The following is a 20,099-nucleotide window of genomic DNA, read 5'->3' as shown; positions in this document are numbered from 1 at the left end:
ACCACAAGCTAATATTTTATTGGGAATTTATGTAATGCAAAAACACAAATTAAGAAAGAATTGTGACGTGTATGAACAATTAGTTTCAAAAAGCAAATTATAAATCCACAAATTAAGTGGCATTCATATGTATCCAGCTCCATTTTGTCTGACATCCCTAATTAATCCTGTGCAATCACTATTCTTCAGAGGCTACATCATTTATAAATACAGTCCCCATGTGTGTTATTTAATATTATAAATTCAGCTGTTCTGTGAAGTCCACAGAGCTTTGTGAGTGTAGAACATTAGTGAACAAACAGCATCTTGAAGACCAAGGAACACTGCAAACAGGTCAGGGAGAAAGTTGTGGAGAAAGCAGGGATAGGTTATATAACAATATTCCACAATTTGAACATCTTACAGAGCACCTCTTAATTCAGCAGCATAACTAGAAATACTGGCTTTATACCAAATGTGAAAAGTCATGCAAGGTAAGCATGAATCATAGAAGCAGCTAAAAAGTCTATTGTTGCTCTAGAGGAGCTGCAGAGATCCCCACCTGAGGGTGCGTTCACACTGCAGTCTGAAGTGACCCAATTCCGATTTTTTTTTTTTTTTTTGACGTAATGTGACCTGTATCCGATCTTTCATAGCAGTGTGAACAACACAGGTCGGATTCTTTTACGAATGTGACCCTTAACCGATATGTATCCGATTGAAATGCGACCTAATGTTCAGGGTGCATTCATCCGAACTGAACGTCACTGATTCTCAACAAATCTCACTATTCTGCGTCCTGATACGCGCAAGAGAGAAGAAAAACAACAACCATGACTGACTATATGAGGAGGAAGTTGTTAATATGCTGCTCCGGCTGGACAACAACTTCAAATATGTAAGCTAAGCTCTACCGTTAGCCTCCATGTTTACTACCGCAAACACTGAACACTTCTTCTTTTTATGGCGGTTGGCAGAACACTTAGAATGCTGACGCTATTGCGCCCTCTAGTGCGCATGCGGGACACTTTCAGGTAGTTTGCCCGTTCAATGTGAACGGCCCAGGCAAAAAAATCGGAATTGCCAAAAAATCAGAATTGGGTCACTTCAGGCTGCAGTGAACGCACCGGATGGAAGAATGCGTGACTCAAATCTGGTCTGCATGGAGAATTGAAAAGAAGAAAGCCACTGTGGAAAGAAAGCAATGAGAAGTCATGTTTAAACTTTGCCACAATCTATTTAGGGGACAAACCAAACATGTTGAAACGGATGGTGTTCTCCGGTTATACAAACATGAATCTTTTTGGCTTGCAGGCAAAAAATGCGTTTTGTTGAAATGATTCCTTTTCACAGTGAGAAAACTGTCCACATTGTAGAACATGGTGACGGCAGTGTCATGCTGTGTGAAGACAGGTTTACCCAGCATTGGAAGCTTCTCAGAGATGATGAGGGATCGAAGGAGAGCAACGCAAGACGATCCTGGAACACTGTAAACAATGCTAAATATCAAAGCATGTTGTTCACGTCCAAACCTGAGACGAATTTAATCCATTTTTTTGTCAAATCTTGGAAATCTATATTCATATTCAGAACAAGCTTCAGCTGCTCAACATGTGCAAAGAGTCGCACCTTAAAAGGTTTCTTCACACAGTATTGACTCTTTGGCTGAATACATGTACATGCCACATTTTTCAGTTCTTGTAATTTGATTACAGTTACAAACTCGTTCAGGTACATCGGGTTTTCATGCCATTAGTACTGTTTAATAATCAGCGTTAAACAGCTACAGGAGATGTAATAAGCAGTCTGTCGCCCTGAGAACTTCATGTCAGCCATGATCTCATTTCCCTTTGTGGTGTGACACTCTTTCTCTCTTTCATCTACCGTCTTCTTCTTTGCTGTCAGAATACACCTGTTTTATCATTCTGACTATCGTATCTGTCCTCCCACTTACTGCATAGACCTTTCTTTTAATCTGATACTTTTCCCTTTTTTTGCTGAACTCTGTTGCTGACAAAGTCGCAACATGTCTTAGCACAGTTAAAGTTTGCAAAGGCCCTCAAAAGTCATAAAGACAGATGGGAACTCTGCTTCTCTTGTCTGATTTTCTGGCTTTATCTTTCTGTCTTCTCCTCCCTCTGTTCCTCTATTCCCGTTTTCTCTCCCTACCTTCTTCATCCTTCGGCCTTGAGCTAAACGAACTGTGACACTAAAGGTTAGCAGCAGATCCCCAGCAGATATAGGAGGCACTCTTTAATTAAGACGCTATCTTTCTGCCGCGCCCTCATTTCTGTTCATCAGAACTCGCTGCCGCCATCTCCCAGGCTTCGATTAGGCCAACTTTCGTTTGCTTGCCAGCAATAATTGAAAACTCAGTGTGATAAAAGTAATATTGTATTCTGCCTAAACAAGCACAAACTCCTGGTACGTGACCGTGTCAAGTCCCGTTAGCTCGCCCCGGCTTTTTCTCCTCCCTCCTTCTGCCTCCCCTCCCGGCCCCCTCATCTCGCCTTCCGCTCTTATCGTCCTCTTTCATGTCTGCTTTCCTTCAAACATATAGACACACATACCCACATCAATCATATTTCTATTGCCTCCTTTTCTTTTTGTGTCTCACACTTTTACTGTGATGTCCCACTCCCCCACCCAGTGTCTGCTTCAGTTAAAATCTCAATTGGTTTATGCATATTCCCTCTTTTATCCTTTGCTCCCTCTCCCTCTTTTTTCCTCTCCCTTTCTTTTGGTTGCAGACACACAAAACATTTAGTTGATTTGCTATCTGAATACAAACAGTGCTGCTGCTCATAATTGCCATGAAATGTAGATGCAAATTGCTTTTTCTTCTCTTGCCCCTTTTTCATTCTGCCTTCCACTCATCCACCCCTCTGTGGATGCCTGTTGAAGCTCTAAAAAACTCATTCATCTGTTACTAACTTCTACCTCTTCGTTGGCATACTTTCTTCTGTGTCCCCCCCCCCTCCCCCCCCTGGCTAACAATCTCCTCCCCGCTGCCTTCTCCTTTCAATACTGTGATTTCGCTGCTGGGGGTAAAAAGAAAGAACAAATTTGTGTTTTGACTGCTAACTTCCACATTCATCCCCCATCTATCCTCTCTTCCTCTCCATAGGTGTTGTGTCGCAGCAGGACAATGGGAAGACATTCAGCGTATCCAGCACCATCCGCATCCCAGTGGAGAGGAAAGACAACGGCGCGGCGCTGAACTGCGAGGCAATCCACCCTGCGCTGAGTGGCCAGAAGAGGGTTCGACATTATCGGCTGGACGTGTATTGTAAGTCCTCTCGCCTTATTGCGGCGCTTTCTTACAACCTGACAAGCAAATGAAAAGGCATAATGTTCTCTTCTAAATATTTCACAACTGCTCATTACTCCATCTGTGCTGCTGTCACCTAAATTAATACTTTAATGGTATTCATTATATTGTTTCCCCTGCAAAAATTTGTCATGGTTAGACTCATTTTTTTAAACAATGAATGATTCATTTTAGGCCCGATTTTCTGAGGTATGTAGAGCAGCCAAGTGTGAGTCCTGCCCTCGTTAAAGTGCAACGGGGAGAGATCCTGTTGAGCAGAAATAGAGCCGTAGCCAAGTCAGGGTCCTGGCCTGTGGTTTTAAGAGCTTACCAACATCTACATGAAGCAATGAAAAACTCTGCTAGATTAGTATGTACAATGATCTTAGGACTGCTTAGGGATGGATTGATCCCAGCAGGCTTATTTGCAGAAAGTAGTAAAAACCTAATGCTGTCTTAGAGGAGGAAGTGCATTAAAATGCTTAGAGTAGTTTTAATTCCCCAGTTTTGATATTCTCTTAGGGAGCTAAGATAAGATACAAAACCAGGAATCTGTATCACAAATAGCATTAAGGTTTCGCAAATCTTAGACTCTTCCAAATAATTTGTAATCAGTGTAAATTAAACCAGTCCAGGATTGAACTGTTCATTTATTGAGGTTTTTATGCTTCACTAATGTTAAGTTGCCCCTAATGCCAAGAATGGATTAAAAATTCTATATTTTTTGTATTTTTATAGATACAATAACAGCTCCCATGCGGTTTTTAATCCCTTTTTTGTGTAAAATTGCCCCATTCAATTTGATCGCCATATGCATTTTATATTTTTAACTAGAGGTAATTAAATGCAGTCTAGACTCATTAAAAACTGAAATAGTTTTTTTTAGTTTAGCACAATGAGGAAGCTGTAAATGCTAATTTAAGCATTATTAGCAGCTAACAGTTAATCACAAGTATCATAACAGCAGATTTTTTTTTGCAATAAATTTGTACTTGCTCAGAAAAGCAAGAGAATATAGAGACATGATTTCTCGGTTGGGTTGTACTGTATATCTGGCACATGAGACGAAACCAAACAAAACATTAGGTTTACAGCAGAAAATGAGAAGAGACTTCAGCAATGTTTTGGGGAAAACTACGAATTACAATTTTGTTGTTTTTAGTTGAGAGAGGTGAAGCGAATATTTGTGTGTCTGATTTATTAGCCAAAGACACTCATGGTTTGTGATCTACAATTTGCTCAAAAGAACCTCTTCTTGGTGGCTGTATCGTCTGAAAATTCTTACTAACAGAAGTCTATATTTATGACTTGAAGTTGTTTCATAACAAAATAAACATCAAATGCTGCCAAGATCGTAGTCTCTCACTGTTATACTGACATCATTACAAATAAGAACACTTTCAAGTTTGCAGTATAAAAGCACTTTATGTTCCGTTTGATCTGAAATTTTACATGATCTCTCATGTTGTCACTAAAATGAGCCGTACTCCTTATCTTGTAATTTATAATGCACTTTGAAGCGTCTCAAATGGTTTTACTTGGCATAAAATGAAGATTAAGAACACGGTTTCCCAATAAAATGTGCTATGTAGTAAAAGTGGACAACTGAGGAATGAACATGTGCTTATAAGTCATCAGAACGTTTGGCTCTTCAGGATAAAAGCAACAAGTTTTCCATTTCTGTAAAAGGAAAATATGAGAGTGCACATATTTAATATTTCTGCAGTGAACATTTCTCTGCTATTTGTAGCATTTATTATATGCACATTGTTAATATCACTCTTTTTTTTTAAATGACAAAAATAATGTTACTTTCAGTTCAGTTCGATCGCAATTTAGTTACATTCTTATTTTCTTATTTTCCTTTTGTCTGTTCGCCAAACAGCTTCCCCGCAGTTGCACATTTTGTGCACATTAAACCAAGAGAATAAACATTAGCACATTTCACCTCAATTTGCTGATCGAATGCTACCAGAGCAATATTCTGTTGCATCGTTTGTTTTCTCCTCATATCAGCATGCCTTGCAGTTCAGTGGGACTCTTATCCAGCAATATGTCCATAATTTTGCAAAGTCAAACATTCCACAGGCATGCATAAATATTTACTTTCGGCAATATGATTCACACTCAGCTAGTATCTGCATCAGCCTTTGAGAACAGTTAATTTGCCACATGTATATAGCTGTTTGTTGATGGATCCGAATGATTAATATTTATCAGGCTCCACATTCTGCATGCCGGTGGCTTCTCCAGTCACAGAGCTGGTAGTAATGGCCACTTCGTCTGTGTGGATTTGGCTTCCTGTTGCTGTGTTATTGAAGTAAACGCGGTACAGCAGCTGGTGGAGCGGTGGACTGCTTATGATAACAGGTGTCACAAACCGTAGGATTGTGGGCTCGTTGCCTAGGAAACAGATGTTAAAGATTCTTCTTCCTGCCACTTTATCACTTTTCCCTTGGTCCTCATTTTTGTTCTCGTCTCTCCCTATTTTCCTTTGTCTTTTGTTATTCCTTTTTTGTTCCACCTGAACTGTTGCTGTATTAAGGTCTGTTTTGTATAGATTTTGCTATCGCGCCTCCATGGTGACACACTCTCACTTTTTCTGTTTCTCTACAGTTGCCCCCACAGTCCGGATTGTTTCTCCTACAGGGATTTTGCGTGAGGGCGACTCGCTCAGCCTCACCTGCTCTATCACTGGGAATCCTTTGTAAGTGTCTCTGTTTGCATTGAAAGTCGTTTTCTAGAAGTATGTTTCTGAGGATATTTGCTTTGATTTACACTTTGCAACATTTACTTCAGAAAATTCTTTAAATTTCTAAGACAAAACACAGATATCCTTCACTTCACCTCCTAAATCACATGAGATGGTTACTTTTACAAAGGGCAACCTGTGCAAAAAGATTTATTGGAACATGTTTGCGAAAGATGCTTTGAGGAGAACACAGGGAAGGTTGGAAGGGACAGTATCGGCGCATAAAAAACTAACAGCATGCAAAAGGCTGGATAAAAACCCCTTTGCGCAGTGAAGTTTTACCTGCTAAGATACGGTATTTCAATTCTATTCTACCACAATTCAGCAGACAGCTGCAGAGAAACCAACACAGGGGTAAACAGCTTTAATATTGCTGAGAAGTTTACCTCTATTACCTCTTTTAGTTGTCTGTCTGTCCATCCATGGACATTCAAAGCCGCTTGTGCCAGTTTTCTTAAAGGGATAGTTTGGATCAGTTGTGCAAAAGCCATAAACCACAACATATTGACTGCACATCATTTTTCACAGAACACTGCTTTACAAAATTCTTAATAATGAAAGTAAAAACTGAATTTGCAACCACACGGTTGGTAAACCCTGCACATCAAAATTATTGCCCTTAAAAACTTACCTCACAGGTTTCTAGCGTCGTGGGGCTTCTTAATGGCTGTTAATACACTTTATACCCTGAGTTGGACAATTTTCTGTTATTTAGGCTTTTTGTGACATTTCCACACACAGTCTGGCTCAGGCAGAGAGCTTAAAAGCTTCACACTTCCACCCAAGGAAATACACACATACCAGGCAGTCCAGCATAACAAATGTATCATTTTATTTAATATTTCTTATTTATATCGCCGTGATGCTGTATATATTATATAGGCAAGTCCACTTAAAACACCATAACTCAGGCAGACGTAACGGTTTTACAGATACATAATGTTTAGTGTTTCACATTCATCACCACTATTTGTCTGCATCTAAAAGCTGAGAAACGAGATGCAATAAAACAAGGCAGTTGAGATATAAAGAGAGACATGGGTTAAAGTTTGCGATCACTGATACACTTTAGCTATTCAGCAGAAAGCAAATCTTGTGTAAACTGGGTGTTTCATACTGAGACCCTGACAATTTCACAGGTCAGCTGGTGGGTTTAAGTACAGATGCTTTTCTTCTTGAGTATTTCTTAACATTGCTTGTTTGCAATGGGTTTTTTTATAAACAACAGAGATAGTTTACCTCTATATGCTTTTTTTCTCTTAACAGCACACATGTTAAAATGTCTTAACTATGTCTTAGCAATTCATTTCTCTTTTAATAGAGAGATAGTTTAATATTTTTGAAGTGCAATTTTTTTTAAAAACGGTTTAGACCTGAATAATGTCACGGGAGCTCTGTGTTACTTAAACTTGCATTAGACAGTTTTTCATACTGGAGCTAATTATTTTTTCCCAGGGGAAATAGAGTTGGGAGGTTGTGTCCTGCCACTGATCTTCCTACGTGAAACACACACTGAAAAAGGACTATTTGAACTATTTTTGGGTGAAGAAACAGTCCAAAATACACACAGTGGAAGTAAAAATTGACTAAATCTGTTCACTTTAATGCTGTAAAGGTTTCTTTATTCTGCTTTATTTTCTTTCTGTCTGATATTTTGGTCACAAAAGCATCATAAACTTAAGGATTTATATTGTGCTGTTTTGTAATTTTTTTTATAGATTATTGTGTTTTGTTGTGCTTTGATCAGTCATTGTTTTTATGATTCTCTTTTGTGCTTTAGTCTTTGTTTTGGGGGGTTTTATGCTTCTTTTGTTTGTTTAGCTATTACTTTAATTTTTACAGATCTATGAACTCGCTATTCCCTCTCATTTGTTTCCCTCAGTTGCCTGAAGCTTCCTCCTCCCTCACAGCTGCTACACATCAGTAATCACTGGCCTGTTTTTATTATTTTTCGTTTGTTCTTTTTTTTAACCAGTAATCACCTCTCCAGTATATTTGCCCTCCAGTTTTATTCACTTCTCTTCAGATCATCCTTTGCTCTCAATGTCATGCGGTTTGCTTCTCGCTGGGTTTCCTTAAATGTTATCCTATCTTTTACCTTAATTAGTTAGTCTTGGGGAGTTTTTTTTCTAGATTTGTGTAAAAAGTTTTCAAAATCCTCTGTTTATATTGTTAAAACAAGTATTAGCAGATTTTGTATGTTATGCTAAACGTTTGCTTGGTATTCACCGAAATTGTACATAGGTTGTTACTGAATTATGTATCATTTTCTAGTAAAACCAAGCACTTAATGTGCTTCTATGCAATGATTATCACTCCCTAAACTGCTCTAACCATATCCACGTTATGTAGAGTAGTTGCCAACTTTGGGGCTAAGTGCTTTGCTCGGCGGCACGCCGTCATGAGGCAGGGGAAGCTGGAATTGAACCCACAACTTTCTGATTTCATAATAACGATTACTTTCACTTGAGTTACAGCAGCCACATATGTGCTCTATCACCCATTGGTACAGATTTTACAGGTAGAAGCTGTCCTTCTTACGTCCCTCTGAGTAACTTTAATAGATTCCGGGCTGCTTATAAAATATTACACCAGGATAAAAAATATTCTACCCAATCCATCCATCCATCCATTTTCTTGCACCCTTTTTCCCTCAGTGGGGTCGGGAGGGGTGCTGGTGCCCATCTCCAGCCAACGTTTCGGGCGAGAGGCGGGGTACACCCTGGACAGGTCGCCAGTCTGTCGCAGGGCAACACAGAGACACACAGGACACACAACCATGCACACACACACTCACACCTAGGGGCAATTTGGAGAGGCCAATTAACCTGACAGTCATGTTTTTGGACTGTGGGAGGAAACCGGAGTACCCGGAGAAAACCCACCATGCACAGGGAGAACATGCAAACTCCATGCAGAAAGACCCCAGGCTGGGAATCGTACCCAGAACCTTCTTGCTGCAAGGCAACAGCTCTACCAACTGCGCCATTGTGCTACCCAATTCCTGTGATAATTTAATAATTGTCAGGTTCCTCCGATCTCAAATTACTGGTTAACTATTAATGCAGGACTTCTTTGCTCTTTATTTAAGCTGACGTTTGAAATGAAAACTGAATACTTCTGAGGTTACTTCTTTCACAGAACTAAGTAGACAAGGATTGTTACAGTGAAGTTTGATTAAATCTTCCAAAGCAAAGCTAAAACTGTTCAAACTGTCATTTATTAGCATGATCAATATGATAAAGTGCCTTGGTAAACAGCAAAGAAAACTAAAGCTGTCATCAAATTATCCTCTTTGTATTCAGAAGAAGCTTCTTTGGTTTGAGTTCAATTTTGTAGCGTGAAGGACAATGGGAATTTAAGAGGTTGCTCCAAACTCTTACTATAATTAAGAATTTATTAGTGAGGGTGCGTGACTTGGATGTGTAAAACATGCACAAAATCTGATCAGTCGTTAACACTTTTCAAAGCCAACTTTGAAACAAACCTTTATTTTTTTTCTCCCCTAGAGGGTCCATGGACTCTGTGCACTCTACAGAATGATATTGGGCCCTAAGCCGTTAAGCCTGCTCCTAGATGGTCCGTCTGTCTGTGGGCATCAGGTCCACTAAAGCTCCCCCAGTAAAGCTCCGTGCAGCCAAAGAGTGAACGCGTGTGTGTGTGTATGTGTGTGTTCATGTTTTTGTGTGATGTCTTTAGTGAAATCCAACTGAGAAGACTGGGTGAAAACCGTGTTGGCCCTATCCTCTCTGAAGCTTTGTAGAGGCTGATTGGGAGCACTGTGTGTATGTATAGATGTGTGTTAGCGTGTGTTTTGGAGATCACTGGGTGGGACTTTAGGCGGCTCTGCACTCTGACCTCGATCTCATGCTTTACACACAAACACCGCACCAAGGCCACCCACATGTGTTCTTCTCCAAGTTTGTTAACCGCTTGTTAGGCAATAAGGACCAATTAAATGCCACTACATTTTGGTGAAAGGTTACAGTTAGTGTGTCTGGCATTAAGACGGGGATGCCGCCGTGTCACTTTTCTCGCTTACCTCCTTATTTGTGAATTAGCTTTAAAAGGGATTACAGAGGCCAGGGGTATGAGTGTGTGCTTATGAGTTTGAAGCTGAGAATAAGATTCTGTATTGCATATTTAGTACGAGAGAGGGCTTGCATGTGAGGGACTGAGCAAGAAGGAGGTTTAATTAGGCTTCCTGAAGGATTAGAACCCAGTTGAGTCAGGATTGTAATCTGTCCAAAGTTGCGTGAGCCATGACACCCAGCCAGAAACACACGCTGTACTCACAGAGATTTCTTCACCCGGATGTCTCTGTAATCCTCACACCTCCTGTCTGCTCTGCCTGCCTGTCTTTCATGACCAAATCATTTTGTCTGCCTGTTCCTGTCCTTCATTTTCCTCCATATCATCTCCCCTCTCTTTTTTCCCTCGGTAATATTACAGTCTTTCCTCCTGCTTTTGTCTTTTTTTTTCCACCTTGCACACCTGACACCCTTTTTCTCTCTCATCTGCCACTCTCTCCCTCCTGCTACCCGTTTCACACCGTTGCTGCTCTCTGACCATCTACCTCCTCATTATCTTTCAGGATCCGGCCCCCTGTTACCATTGGCTTCTTCTTTAAAACCCCCTCTATTCTGTCTTCTCATCTCGCTCACCCTCGCCCTCTGGGCCACTTTACCCTTCTTTGCCACCTTTCTTTTTATAGCACCCCTGCCTGTTTGTGCTGCAGTCCATTCTTTTAACTTGACTTTCTATTTTTTTCTCCGCAATACCAACACCTAAACTCTGCTGAGCTTTGTTTAAATTATTGTTGTGTTTAAAATATTCACCCATTTACTAATTTACAATTTATGCAAAATATATTGGTTTGTGTCATAAACTAGCTTTGCATTTTGAATGCAAATACTTCTCAGTCCAAATCTTTTATTGATTCAATAATTTGTCTGTGCTTGGCTTGAATAATATTACAAATGGAATCAAATCTCTTTTTAACACGTCAACATATAACAATGTGAAACAAATGCACCAACATACAGTATTTAATGCATGGACTGAAGATGTAACTATATCATAACCTTCATTTATTTAAAATTATGAACATTATCAGAAAGATGCTGTTAAATATTTCATACCAGATACGTGTTTTAGAGTTAAAGCATTTGTGCAAATAATTCAGAAACAATCACTAGGTTGAACTGTGACTTAAATGGTTTTGTTTGTTTTCTGTACACATTTTTCTAACCCTTTATATACTCTGAAATTCTCTGGTGAAGAAATGAGCCATTTATGCCACACTTCAACAGCTAAAGTTATGTTTCTGGAGAATTATTGTGCTTTGGCATGTTCAAACTAACTGAATATCAACAAAAACAAGCTACCATAATCTCTGTGTTAGTATGCTCAACCTGAAGATCCAGATATGGACATTAGAGATGGCATGTAAGGAGTTAGTGGGAATTTATGGCCCTTCAGACAACAAAACAAGTTAACACTTGCGCTAGCATGCTTGGTGCATGCATTAGCATTCAGGTAGTAAATCAACATAGTAAAGTTGACAATAACTTTACTTATTATTGAAAAGTTCATTTATTTCAGAAACATGTTTCAATCCTTTATTTTTTATTTTTTTTAACTGGAAGTATAATTTTCTACTTTCAGCAAATGAAAACATAACATTTAAGGTTAGAGTATTACATCAGCCCACTAAGAATTTTAATGCAAAATTGTTTAATATGTGCTTTAATGTTGCTTTCAAAAGGCACTTTTATTCTGACAAGCGACCCTCATCAGAATGCATTCTGATTTACTGAATATGACTGAACTCTGCAGGAAAAGAAATTAGTTCCCAATTGCTACAAGAACAAAAGGACATGTTTGTCTTTTTGTTCACAGTTTGGGAGCTCGACCAGCTCTTGTTCTTGATGCATATTCTGGGCAAAACTTTTTCTTTTTTCTTTTGTGGTATCCCAGAAATGTGACATGAATATTCTGCAGTGGGAGACACCTATGAATACTGCCAGCGAGGTCTGCGCTTTAGTTCCTGTGAAGTATGAAATGTCCTTGCCAGCAAGAACTTTGTTCTTTCTATTGCAGCCGCAAGTAAAATAACTAATTTCTATGCTCTTGTGCAGTATGCACTGCCCGGTCATTATATCATTAGTTTGGTCAATGTGACATTACAAAATAGAAAAGGGAATTAAAGATACCTTTCCATCACCTTCATATTGGAGATATGAACTGAACTAAAAAAAAGTTTTCAGTTCCTGATCTCACAGTCAGTCTTGTTGGTTTCAGTTTACAGTTAAACTGAAAAGCATGCATGTGTGGATGAAGTGGAAGGATTTTTCCTGTTGCACATTTAACTCCAGTATCTAAATCAGTGGTTCCCAAACTTTTTCTCCTGCGCCTGCGACCACCCGGAACCCCCCCATGGTTTCCAAACTTTTCTATTTAGAAAAGTTCTTTGCGTTTTGCTGGTTTGCTGCCACCCCTCCCTACCCCACTGAGGGACAAGGGTGTAAGAAAATGGATTGATGGATGGGATGGATGGTTTGCTGCCATGATTCTAACAAACCTGCGTAGCTCTGCACAGCAGCAGCAGGTCTCCTTCACTGCCGCACAGGTGTAAACCCAGCGCGAGCGTCGTAGCGCTCATGTTGCGTTTAAAGGCGGCTCGAAAAAACAGGTTACCACATGTTAACAACGGATTAAACAGTTTTAACTGCTGGTAAAAGTGACAGAGGACACAGATATGGGAAGTGTGGAAGCCCCTACTGTATCAAATTGACAGAGGAATAACAGAGAGTTGGCCATTCTAAGGTAAAAACCCAGCGCATACAGCGTTCATGGTTTTTTTGTTTGTTTCCATCCAGACAGCTTCCTGTGCCCCCCTGCAATGGCACGGCGCCCCCACTCTAGGGGGCGCGCCCCACAGTTTGGGAACCTCTGATCTAAAGCATGTAAAAATGTGATGTAAATCCTCTCTACCCTCTACTTGATCTTCCAATTAGATGACGAACTAATTTGTCAAGCCTGAAAGGGGATTGAAATTAAGAAAATATATTCATAACTAAGTTGTATTTCCAGCCCAATGCTGGTCACTTTAATGTAAATAGTGAAGTTTAACTTTTTTTTTTTTTTACATGGAAAATTTGTGATTTTTGTCTAAAGATCAAGTTCAACATGTAGATATCAAAGTTAGCTGAGTGATTTTCTCAAATCATAATGAGCACATCCTGAATTCAGCATCATTTTTAATATTCTCACTCAATCTTTCTTCCTAGGCCAAGAGACATCCTGTGGTCCAAGATAAATGACACTTTGCCTGAGAGAGCAGAGATTTCTGGGCCTACTCTTCAGATTTCCCGTCTCAGCCAATCACACAACGGGACATATTTGTGCCAAGCCCAGAACAACTACGGTCGTGCAGCTGATCATTACACCCTGTTGGTGTACGGTGAGTATGTCAACAATTTGTTCCATTGATTTTTTTTTTCTTTCCATCCCACCTTTAAGTTGTTAAGTGTTCTTAGTCATTTTATGTTCTTTGTTATATTGTTGTTTGTTTGAGATTGTTCTATTGAGTTTTTATTGATCATTTCTTCTTTCAGGCGTCTTCAGAATTTGGTTGTTATTGCACAGAGAAACAGACACTTTAAATCTTGATGCATTTTATTTGTCTTTAGGCTGTTTTATTTTATGAATTATATTTTATTTTTGCTCTGGTCATAGCAGATCTTCTTTGCTAAATATCCTGTGCAACTGAGTCCACATGATGTTCAGGCTGCCTCAACAAGAAAGCTTAGAAACATATTGTTTAGTGTATTCTTTGTGGGTTGCTGGTTTATTATCTCCGCTGGGACTCAATTTTCTCCTCAGGGAATTTTGAAGAACTGAAATCTCTTGAGTGCAATAATTGAAGACGGCTGATTTTTTATTTATTTTTTTCTTACCAGTAAAGGTTTTGGACTAATCCTTCCATTTTTTGTATAAAGTTTGCTTATCCTTAAAGTACCTGGATAGAGCAGTCCTTGAGTGCCCTGTTTTCCTCCTCCAGAGCAAGAAAAAAGTGAATGGTAGATGTACTTGTGTCTATAATTTGACTGCAAGTCTGGTTGTATGTGATTGAGTGTGTTTTTGTGTTGGCACCATAATGGACTGGTAACCTTGTAACCTGCCATTGGTCCAACACAAGTCTGGGATAGGCTCCAGACCTTGTGCACCAGATGGAAGATGTGTGTTTTTTTCAAAACTCACTGACACACTGGAAACAGACAACAGAGTTCAGTTTTTTTTGTTTTTTTTTACATGTTTACATGATTAAATTTGGCAGAAAAGCAACAGCTAAGCATCTGTTGTGTTTAAATTCAGATCAATGCTTTTTTTTGCATAAGCAGACGTATTGGAGAGGAGCTACAGTTAGTCAAGGAGCTTTTTGTTGTTGTTGTTGTTTAGGTGTTTCACTTAAATAAAATGATAGTGACTATATTCTTCCAGAACATATCTGATATTTTTATAAGTCTTCCATTTGGCAAAGACTTATATATCGCAAATTTAATTTCCATTGTTGAAATGGAGAAATATGTGAATAAAAAGAAACTGAGAAAGGATCAAAAATGTTTGTAAAGTGATTTATCCTGTGAGAAAGAACAAGTAAGAAGAAATGCTGTCGTAGTGCAGAAGGATGTAGACCCAACAAAATGACACCCTAAATGCCTTCGCTCTGTCTGTAATTTGACGCAGTAAAAAATGACCACCTATATCCAAAAGATCAAACACTGAAATTCAGGGAGCAAACTCTGAAATTCTGCTCTGATTCAGACTAAAAATGTTCCACTGTCACTCAGATCCATCGCGCTCTCATTTCTCAATACATAAGTATGTCAGAAAGCCATGCCAAGGTTGTGCAGGTCTCACTTTTCTACTTATAATCATATTTACCTTGAGAATATTTACTGCATTACATTACTGAGACTTCATCAGTCTGACAGCAGTGGCTTCTCTTGCCACATGTCATTTGGTCAAATGTCATTTCAGAATAAATCAGCTTTATTTACCAAGTTTGTTCACACAAACAAGGACTTAGTCTTTGCTTCGGCTCTGCCTTCGTTTAAGACATGTAAAATATCAATATATGAAAAAGTAAGTAATTTTCTCTTTCTTGTAAATATGTATATATGCAAGGTGAAAAATATGTTTTAAGTTATGCTGCACATGTGGTTGATGGGAGGGAAGTTAAAATCACACCAGCTGCAATCTCTCCTTCATTTGGCTCAGACACTCAGAAAAATAAAATCACAGAGGAAGCTGTGATGTGGGATGTGGGAGAACATCCAGAAATAATATTTAGAGAGTAAGGTTGTTGACTGGATTCTTTCCTATTATCATAGTTGTTGTTTTTTTTGTTTGTTTTGTTTTGTTTTTTTTGCAGACAGTGGACTCATGAAAAGTAAAACCTATGAAAATGCTTCAGAAGAACCAATTATGTTACATGATAAACTTCTTGCAAGACTTGCGGGCATCTCAGCAGGCTGACTGTTTACGTTTGCTCAAGGCATCTGTCACCACTTGTGTATGAGATGGGTATTGTTCCTTTGGTTGTCCTATGTTTTAAATGCAAAATCTGATTGTTTTATAATCCTGGAACAAAAAGTGTTTCCCACAGAGAGAGAGTGTTGGGCTGGTGCATAAAAATCTCTTCTTCCACTGAGTTCACCTACAATTCCTGCATAGATGATCTTTGTAGCTGTGTGGATAATAAACAGCCGCACATCCACTCAGGAATTTTAACATATTCCTGATAAAATTGTGTCTTTTTTTAATCAAATAAACTATCGCTTCTCTGTAGACAGTCAAAGGCAATGGTAGTCTCAAATACTGTCATCATCCACATACGACAGCATGTTTTTGGTTTTAAAAGTTGTGATTCAAAAATGTCTTATGTGAAGAATGAATTTTAAAATTACTTAACTAGCTGCAAAAAAATGAAAAAAGCCTGATTTTAAATTGTTTCATACTTTCAAGATGTGTAGGCTTTCTGACTTTATAATTTGATGGTATTTTCTAGCTTCATTGATAGCTAACCCAGTTTGGTTGCATGGCATCATGGCTCAGTGGAAATGATAACACAGACCTCAGGAAAATCTCACACCTCTGTTTGTCAGCAGTTGCGACAAATTGGCCAACTTTCTGTCGGAGCTTGAGTTGCATCTGAAATAGCGAGGTTTTGATGAATGGTAATGTGTCAGTGCCGCGCGAAACGACTGACTAAACTTTCAGTGGTGTAAGGACAACACAGGATTTTGTTTATGTGAGGACAGCAATGAGGATAAACTGCAGAGTGAGCTCATCATTAGTGGCCGGTTTCTGGCTTGGTTTTGAGTTGGCCTAATTACACCAACGTTACTGTCACTCAGCAGGGCTTGCTACTTTTTGATCCAAGCTCCCCAGCCCCTGGTGGAGACTCCTGTCATTGCGCTTAGCACCTGATTTGGAGATCAGAAGCAGAAAGGGTGAATGTAGAGAACAGAGATGTATTATGGAACAATTTTGAGCTGCTTTTAGTTAGCAACCCCTCAACACCCGTAACACTAACACCACTTTTCTCTCATACGCCGATGCCCTGTATGCCATTGTACACGCTTTCAGTGACACTAATAATGACAGTTTTTTAGGGTGGCAGCAGTGGCAAGATAAAAGTGATATCCCCACCCACTAGCTTCTTGTTTTTCTTTCTCTATGCGCTTCTTAGGGGCTTGGATATTTAAGTCTTTGACGTCTACAAATGTATCTGGGGAAACATTTTCTTCTGATTTCTTGTCTTTCAAGATTTTGTCTTCTTGTCTCTGTGGTCTATCCTATTAGTGTATGATGAAATAGTATTCAATTTAAAGATTTTTGCTATTCTGGCTTTTTTTTGTCACACTTTTGATGATCAGTTTTAAGCAGAAACAAAGACAACCTAATTATTTAATTTATTAGGAGAAGAAAAATGATCCCAACATACTTGACCCTAGCAAAAATGTTACTCCCCCACCCAAAAAACTAAACATCATGCTCTAATCTACACAATTTTTCTGCTGTAGGACCTGGAAATCTTGCAATTGCTAATAGAGAGTTAAATTTTGATCTAATGCAAAAGGAGATTGTCTGGCTATAAATTCATAATCTTGAACTCAACCACACATAGATTATGCAGCAGGACTATGATGAAAGCATGCTGGAAAATCTACTGAACTGCTCTAAAATAATAATAATAATAATAATAATAATAATAATAATAATAATAAAGGCTGCACAATGGTTTGGTCAAAGTTCTTTCACTCTTCACAAACAATTCCACAAAAATTCCTCCACAATGCAAATGATTCATTACCATTTATGGGTGGCATAACCAAATATTAGGTTGGGGGCTTTCACTTTTGCACATAAGACCTGGTTCAATTTGTGAACTTTCTTCTCTTAATAAATGAAATAATCATTTGAAAACAATCTATTTTCCAGTCCATCAGGGGGGAACACAGGGACATTCAAGACTAATAACCATGCACACGCACACACACACACACACACACACACACACACACACACGCTCACACTCATACCTACGGCCAGTTTAGCATAACCAATTAGCTATAGCCTGTTTATGGACTATGAGAGGAATCTGGAGTACCTGGCAAGAACTTGTGTATGTATAGGGAAAACATGCAAAAAGACAAATTGCAGATTTGAAAGCAGGATCTTCTTGCTGTATGCTTCCATTTGAAAGTAGTTTTTATATTTACTCAGGTTATATTTGTCTTGTAATAAAACGAGTTAGATGATGTATAACATGCCAGTGTGATTAAAAACTGAGAAAATAAATATACAGATACATTTTTACAGCACTGGACTAATTCTTAATAATTTATGCTAGAGATCTGCATTTGTTTTAAAAATGAGCACAGACACCCGCTTTAAAACAAACTCAGCTTCTCTGTGCACAGCAGCTTTACAGCAATCAGCTTCTTAAACCCACACGCTGTCGCTTTGTATCAGCAGTGGTGTTACTGTTCTTAGCAAAAAGTATGAACTCACTGAGCGAGCAGATTGTTTCACTTCAAACCTCTATCTGAAAGAGATCAGGGCTGTTGCCGCACGTCATTATATTAAACACTGCTCTTACGTTTTGAACAAATGTCACAGTGGATAATGAGGCAAACATGGTGTTAATTCTTTCTTTTGAAATACGATATGATCCCTCTTTACATTCAGCTTTTAAAGTTTCCAGAGATGTATGCGTGTGTGTGTGTGTGTGTGTCTTTTGAAATGCTCTATAAAACTGGAGTGTTGCATAAGCTATACATCTCTGTCAGTGCAAATAATCCACCATGGATGATTTAATAAGGTGTTAGAGAAATGCCTCTGGGAATTAAATGAAGCTCATCAGTCAATATGGAAAATAAATATCGTTCTGTGCTGTAAAATATGTTAAGATGATTCATAACTCCAGCACCTACCCAGAGTGTGCTCTCTTTTTTTCACCTTCAACACCCACGTTGTTAGATTCATGTGTTTTTTTTATTATTATTATTTCTTTTAAATTGTGAATATCACTCTTTATGGCAAAAATCTTCCCTTATTCTTAATTATTGTTGTGTCAGAAAAAAAGATAAAGCTTTTTATGTTGATTTTTTTTTCAGTCTTTCTTCTTTCTTCTCTCCTGTCTGCTTCACTGCACACGCTCAAGCTCTCCATATGTTTTTCCTCAATATCTAGCCTCCTTTATGCTCTACTCACTGTTCTCACCTCTTTTGCACCTCCTGTTCAACCTCCTCCTTCTCTCCTCACTTCTCCAACACCACCACTGTTTCTCACCTTGCCACCCATTTGCCCCCTATTATATGTCCATCTGCACTTCAGTTTCTTTATGCGAGAGGGTGAAGCATAAGCGTTGAGGTGTGAGGAGTTGGGAAAGAGCGGATGATGGGAATAGTGAGCGAGGCACAAAGTGATGAAGAGAGCAAAGAAAAGAGTGAAAGTTATAGAGGAAGGACGATGGAGGTCGAAGGCAGGTTAGAATTCAGTAGCTTGGCTTGTCAGATAAACTAAATGTCAGTTCGCTTGGCTCCCGGTCTTCCCAGAGGGAATCCCACAGTGCACTGGGGAAGGAGGTGAACGCAAAGAGGGAGCGCTGGAAGATATGAAATGAGTCAGCGGAAAATAAAGAGTTTTATTGCAGGTTCAAAATAAAAAACAAATGGCTCGCATAGAGAGTTATTTTCCACCAAAAACTCAGGTAAAAGTCAGTTGATGCAGGTGTGTTGGTCTCTTTATGAAGGGAGACCAACTTGATGCTTGTGAAGGTAGAAACTCTCCTGGGGAAAAAAAATATTGCATTTTTCTTTTGTTGGTTGTTTCATTCCTTTGCTGCCATTGTGAAGTGATAAACTGAATTTTTCAAGTGAATATGTTGCCTTCCAGTTGTATTCACACCTTAAAACCACAAACTGTTTATTTGGATAGATTTGTAATACATGAACAGAAAGTAGAGAATAGGAATGAAGTGAAAGGGATATTATTTTTAAAAAAAAGTGCCGTATCACCACCTTCCCAGAATAAAGGCCCAAGTCATTTTTCTGCCAAAAATGATTTTGGAAAAGAATAAAAACACCATCTCTTTTTTGTCAAAAGATGATTCAGGCAAAAAAATTCAATCCTTTTAGGCCAAAAATGACTTAGACCATTATTTTAGGAAGATGATGATGTGTGGTAGCATTGAATCCTCACAATACATATGCAGCATCCCCTTGCTCAGACTCGGTTTGATTACCTGGAGAGCATCTGTGAATTTTAATTTCTTAGTTGGATATCAATCTGGACTTTGACTCAATCATTTTAGCACATGAATATGCTTTGATTTAAACCGTTTCAGCTCCGGCTGTATGTTTACTGGCCTTATCTCTACTCCGATTTCAAGTGTTTTCCAGCCATTATTCGCTCCATCCCATTTTCCCTGTCCCTGCTGATGAAAAGCATCCCCACAGCACGATGCTGCCCCTTGGAGGTGGT

The 20,099-nt window shown here is 38.9% G+C and overlaps 1 protein-coding gene across 5 annotated transcripts in view; it reads left to right on the top strand.

The window, feature by feature from the left end:
- cadm4 (cell adhesion molecule 4) overlaps positions 1-20,099 on the top strand; it is a 232,848-nt gene that overhangs the window by 197,272 nt on the left and 15,477 nt on the right. For all 5 annotated transcript variants that reach the window (XM_008431153.3, XM_008431150.3, XM_008431154.3 and 2 more), the window contains exons 4-6: positions 3,107-3,268; positions 5,906-5,996; positions 13,334-13,506. In XM_008431153.3, coding sequence (XP_008429375.2) covers positions 3,107-3,268; positions 5,906-5,996; positions 13,334-13,506 — 426 coding nt within the window. The remainder of the gene's footprint in view (positions 1-3,106; positions 3,269-5,905; positions 5,997-13,333; positions 13,507-20,099) is intronic.

Source organism: Poecilia reticulata, chromosome 16 (genome assembly GCF_904066995.2).
Source record: "Poecilia reticulata chromosome 16, P_reticulata-male-v2, whole genome shotgun sequence".
NCBI classification, from domain to species: Eukaryota; Metazoa; Chordata; class Actinopteri; order Cyprinodontiformes; family Poeciliidae; genus Poecilia; species Poecilia reticulata.
Note: the sequence above shows the minus strand (reverse complement) of the source record. Positions and strands in the feature narration are given on the sequence as shown.